Source organism: Phaethon lepturus, unplaced genomic scaffold (assembly GCF_000687285.1).
Source record: "Phaethon lepturus isolate BGI_N335 unplaced genomic scaffold, ASM68728v1 scaffold25980, whole genome shotgun sequence".
Taxonomy (NCBI): Eukaryota; Metazoa; Chordata; class Aves; order Phaethontiformes; family Phaethontidae; genus Phaethon; species Phaethon lepturus.
The window spans coordinates 15,718-20,935 of NW_010512967.1; the positions used below are offsets into that span (position 1 = coordinate 15,718).

The following is a 5,218-nucleotide window of genomic DNA, read 5'->3' on the forward strand; positions in this document are numbered from 1 at the left end:
GCTGCTGGTAGCTGCCTGCAGAGGCATAGTAAGGCCCCCCTGACCAAGAGACAGGACAAAGCAGAAGCTGGGGCCACAATGCTTTCACTTGAGCCTTGCTCTTCCCCACCACAGCACGCAGCAGTGGGACCTCTAGTTTAGAGGTGGTTCTGTGACAGGTGAGACAAGTCAGAGGTACTTCTTCCTAGCCCTGCTATAGGGCTAGAACCCTGGGAAGGGTCAGTTTTCAGGGATGGAGGGCTAGGAGGTCACCCAGGCTACAACTTCCCTCTGTGATGGAGCCACTGTACTTGTGGTCAGCATGAAGATGTGGCAGGGGACATACCTGCCTTAGCTGGGACAGATGCAGAAGTACAGCTGTTGTACAGCCTCCCTCTCCTAGGACTTCAGGGCTATGCTAGGCTCAGACTACCTGCAAACTGGTCCTGAAGAAGAGCTCCACCACTTGCCCAGATCCCAGCCCTCAGGGAGGTGAGGCTTAGTTCTGTGAGCCATGGTCTTTTCCATGAGACTCCATAAAAAAGTCAAATTAGAGCAGTTTATTACATTTAAAATACCATACAGTATGTAAGCCAAATTCCCCCACTCCCCACTACAGCCCTGTGCACTTATCGGATGCCCTGGTGAATGATGCTGCTTTTAGCACTGTTTGCCTTCTCTTTCTCCTTCTTCTTTATGGGGTCCATCTCAAAACAGCGCCAGAGCCGCAGTGTTTCATCAGCAGCTGCTGAGGCCACTGTTGCACCATCAGGGCTCATAGTTAGGTTCAAGACTCTAGCAGTGTGACCTGAGGAAGAGGTGTGCAGTTGGGGCTGTGCTGATCACCACATGCCCTGGTCCCTCTGGTTCCACCACAATGGTCAAGTTTGCTCCCATATGCCCCATGAGCCCCACTAGCTTGTATAGCTGTCCCCAAACCATGCTGCAGCAACATGAATTCCTAGCCTAGGCATGCATTTGGAACAATGGTGTTTCTCCAGCAGCCCACAGGAGCGCCTCCCTCTAGCAGCATGTCCCTAGACACAGTTCTGCATCAGTGATGCTCCAGACTAGACCACCTATCAGCTCACACCAAGGATTATATCTGCCTTCAGTATCTAGCAGCCTTCCCTTCCCCAGGCAAAGGGCCCAGCCTACCTCGCAGTTCAGTGACCTTGGCCATTGTTGGATACTTCCATACAACCAGCTGATTCTGTGCAAAGCCATGGCCTGAAATGAACTCCTTGTAGTTTGTTGACCACAGGATAGAGCAGACCTGAGAAGAGGGAGTAACACAGGTAAGACTGTGCTGATGCTCACCATCCAGAGATGAGCATGATCCCCTCCCTTCCCATGCCGCTGGGCCTCAAGAGCCAGCAGCTCAGTATAGGTGTCCTGCCAGAAAGTGTCACCAAGTCGATGTTCATGTCTCACCTGGGAATGGGCATCAACAGCACTGAGGCAGGTGCCTGAACACACATTCCAGATGCGGATATGTCTGTCACTAGTCCCACCTCCAGTGGCTAGAACATTTGACTGCCACGGACACCATGCCACAGCCTGAGAGAAAAGAGTTAATTCTAAGACATGCAAGAGTCAACCTGTGCACAGGCAGTGCTGCATGTTTGCCTTGCACACAGACGTGGCACACCTTGCCGACAGCAGCCCTGCACTCACCTTGACAGCACCCTGGTGCTGAGTGAAGGTCTGTACAGGAGCAAAGTCTCCACTGTCCCCCTGGGTACATGGCCAGATGTTCACCAGGTTGTCATTGCCACCACTGGCCAGGTAGCGGCCATCTAGAGACCACTTCAGTCCACACACCTCCTGTGTGTGGCCAGCAAGTGTGGCCACATGATGCTCAGCCACTCTGACATCGTGGTGGTGGATGTGGCCAGTCCGTGCCCCACTGCAGAGAGAAGGCTTACAGTGTCAGGCTGGCACATTTTCACTAAAATCCATTTTTGTGCTGTTGCAAGACTGCCGTACCTGCCACTAGGTTTCAACCAGTGTTAACCAGCATCACTGGCCTGTTGGCATGAGCAAAGCAGCCACAGCAGCTCTTCACAACTTCAGCAAAGGGCAAGAGAGGAGAGACATCTTCTCCTCGGCCCCAACAAAACAGGCTGAGTAAGAATCCCAAGCCAGGACAGAAACTCCTCTCTGCCACCCCTAACCTGAACCACTCACAGGTCTGGGATAGGAATCTGCAACAGCTAGACACTGCCCTTCACCCATCCCCACCCACTGCTTTACCTGGAGAGGATATAGCTGTTCCAGCTGAGGGACCCCACACGGGAAGAATGGCTGGTCATATTTCGGAGACGCTTCTGCTGCTGTATGTCCCATAGCTAGAGAGACAGAGCAATAAGTTCTCCAGAGGATGAGGAAACCCAGCCCTGTTACTTTGCCCTAGGAACCTCACTGCACAGGCTCTGGCATTCAACCTTGTCAGTATGGGAACAGAGCTCAATTTGTATCTCATGCCTACACAAAGGAAGGCAACTCCAGATGTCAGAAAGTCCCAAAACCAAACTCTGCTTTGCTGTTGCAGTTGGTCACTGGTCATGGCTGGATGTGGACATTTCCACCCCACACCAGTCAAGACAAGTCCAAGTGCATTGCATTCTTCTTGTGCTAGCCAAGCCTTTGTCCCAAGGACCCACAGCTCCAGCAATCCCTAGACAACACCTCTAATTTTACTCCTGCACTCACCTGGACCTCAGCATTACTTGTGCCAACAGCCAGATAGTTTCCTTCCTTAATCCATGACACTGAGGAAACATAATCATCTGGATGCTCCATCTGCAGCAGCTGGATAATCTCCCCAGAAGTGTGATTCCACAGGTAGACAGAGTTGTCCAGAGCCACTGCCAGAAAGTTCTGAGAGCTCCAGTCAATGAGATTCAGATCTGCAATTTGGAAGAGCAATGCAGGTCACTGCATGAACCTGGAGAGCCCTGCCCTTCACCAGTGCTAATGCCAGATCTTCCAGGTGTGTGTGCACACACACATGCAGGGAAGGGGCAACCTTCTGGGTGTCACCATGCCCATCTAGCAGGGTCAGGTAGCCCTGATCCAAGTCACCTACATGGCACTCTGGATCACTGCTCCTATAAGGCTGCACAGGGACGCTCCAGAAGTGGTCAGTGCCAGCCTGGGTGCATAAGATACTTGAATAGCCCAGTTAGAGCCTCAGACCACACCATCCTAGGAGCTGCACTCCAGCACAGAATGATCTCAGTGCTCAGCACTACAGCCTACTTACAATAGTCATTGCGGATCTCTGGTGCATCCAGGATCCGGTCTGGCATCGATGGAATGTATCTGCCATTTTTCCTGCTGGATCCAGGTGTCATTTTCTGACTGTAGAGAACTTTCAAGTTATTCTGATAGCCTGTGTGCAGAGGAACAGATTTGTTAACTCAAGTTTCCCTTCCAGTGAAAATCAAGTCCTGAGAGAAGAGATACACTCAGAACACAGTGTGCTAACATCACTGGCAGTATTAACTGCTGACCCTAATTCACAGGATCAAGTTTAACTGACAAGCATTTGGTTTTCTGTATCCCATTATGTTTAGTGACAGTTAAGCTACAAAGTGCACAGCAGAGAGTTTGAAGCTTTTGCAGACCTCAGGAAGGTTTGCCACCTGCAGTACAAGTCAGCAACTGGCAGTTTGTTTCAACTTCTGTAAATAAATTCACTGTAGCTGTTATGCAGCCCCTCAGCCTTGGGAACCCTGAGGAGGGATACTTCAGTGTGCACAGGAGCTCTGAGAAGCAGCCAACTGATCTCTCCTGTGTTCACACACAGAGCGTCTGTGTTGCTGTTCTCTTGCCCAGATCTCTCCAGCTGAGCCAACTCACACAGACCCTGTGTCATACCTTCTGGAGCATTCTGTGGCTTTCCACTGAGGCGGAGTATCTTTGCCTCTTCTATATCAAAGCCATTCAGATTCACTGCCCAGGCTTTCTGTTGCTCCTATAGAAACAAACCACCCTCAGCAAGATGCATTTGAAAGACAAAGCCCATGCTGCACTTAAAACTGCAGCTGACACAGCATACACCTGAGTCCCCTGCTGCTAGAATCAGGAGGTGTACAGCTGTGCTGTGGGAGCCGGCTACAGACAGGCAGCTAAAAGTAGTTTTTCCCTCAGACACTGGCACACTGGCCTGCTCACACTTTCATACAGAAGAACGGCAAATTCAACATCTCATTGCCAGTGGGGAAAACCACAGCCGCAAGGGACCAAATGCTTCATAAACTTATATCAGAATACAGTGTACACATTCCAGAATAGCTCCACATGCAGACATTGTCCTAGAATAGCTACCACCAGCAGTTTCATTGTGTACAAGCTCACAGCTTTGTGTCTCTGTAGTCTGCTGTATTTTAAAGCCTCATTAGCCCAAAGTTGAACTTTGCTACCAGAAGCTACCAGGCTAGAGAGAGTGGAAGTAGAGGTGTAAGACTGTATGCTCTTCCCTCTGCCTAGGGAAGCAGAGCAACTACACTTAGGCTCCAGTGAAGTAGCTGTGTACCTGTTCTGTTCACAGGCTCTACAGTTTCCACCTCATCCCAGGCTCCTGAAGCCCAGAGCTGGAAGCAGTGATGGCTTGGGCTGTCAGCCCCACACACCCACTTGATAGAACTTACAGTTTGCTTCTCTGTAAAAGGCCAGGAAAGATTAAGTGTTTGGTAGTAATCATAACTTAGAAACATGCTCACCTTCTTGGTAGGAGACTCCTCAGTGGGGTCATTCTCTTTGGTTAGGAGGAAATTGGCCATCTCCATCTGCATAGTGCTCCGGTTGGGAATGTAGCGATCCCCCCCAGCCTTTGTTGGGGTGCTCTGGATTTTGGATCCAGATTTACCTGCACTCACATGCATAAAGATTGTCTTACAACTATTGAATAGCCTGTATTAGAGCTTTCAAGAGACAGCAAAGCCAGCACTTTCCTACATCACACCTACCAGACAGGCAGGACTTGGAGAGCTTATGCCATCCAGTCATAACTAACTTATATTTCTGCCCCACCCCATGTAATGGCACTAAGCTCTGGTTAGGGGCTGCCAGAAGACAACTGCTTGGGCCTAGTGCAACAATTCCACTGTTCACAGATAAGGGAAGGATGCAAAAATAGTTACAGTACGTAAAGCTGTCAGCAGACAGCGCTACCCACACTTGTACCAACACACAGCTGTGCCAGCAAGGCTCAGCTGCGGGGTCAGCGGTT

General features: G+C 50.3%; 1 protein-coding gene across 1 annotated transcript; it reads right to left on the reverse strand.

The window, feature by feature from the left end:
* Positions 1–520: 520 nt before the first annotated feature.
* On the reverse strand, positions 521–4,856 carry CDC20 (cell division cycle 20). The gene is made up of 9 exons (XM_010288896.1): positions 4,710–4,856; positions 3,865–3,961; positions 3,248–3,376; positions 2,695–2,891; positions 2,236–2,330; positions 1,657–1,888; positions 1,414–1,539; positions 1,138–1,255; positions 521–787 (listed from the first exon to the last, which is right to left on the reverse strand). The coding sequence occupies exons 1-9, from the start codon at positions 4,779–4,781 to the stop codon at positions 609–611; spliced, it is 1,245 nt and encodes a 414-aa protein (XP_010287198.1). The 5' UTR covers positions 4,782–4,856; the 3' UTR covers positions 521–608.
* Between the last annotated feature and the right edge of the window lie 362 nt (positions 4,857–5,218).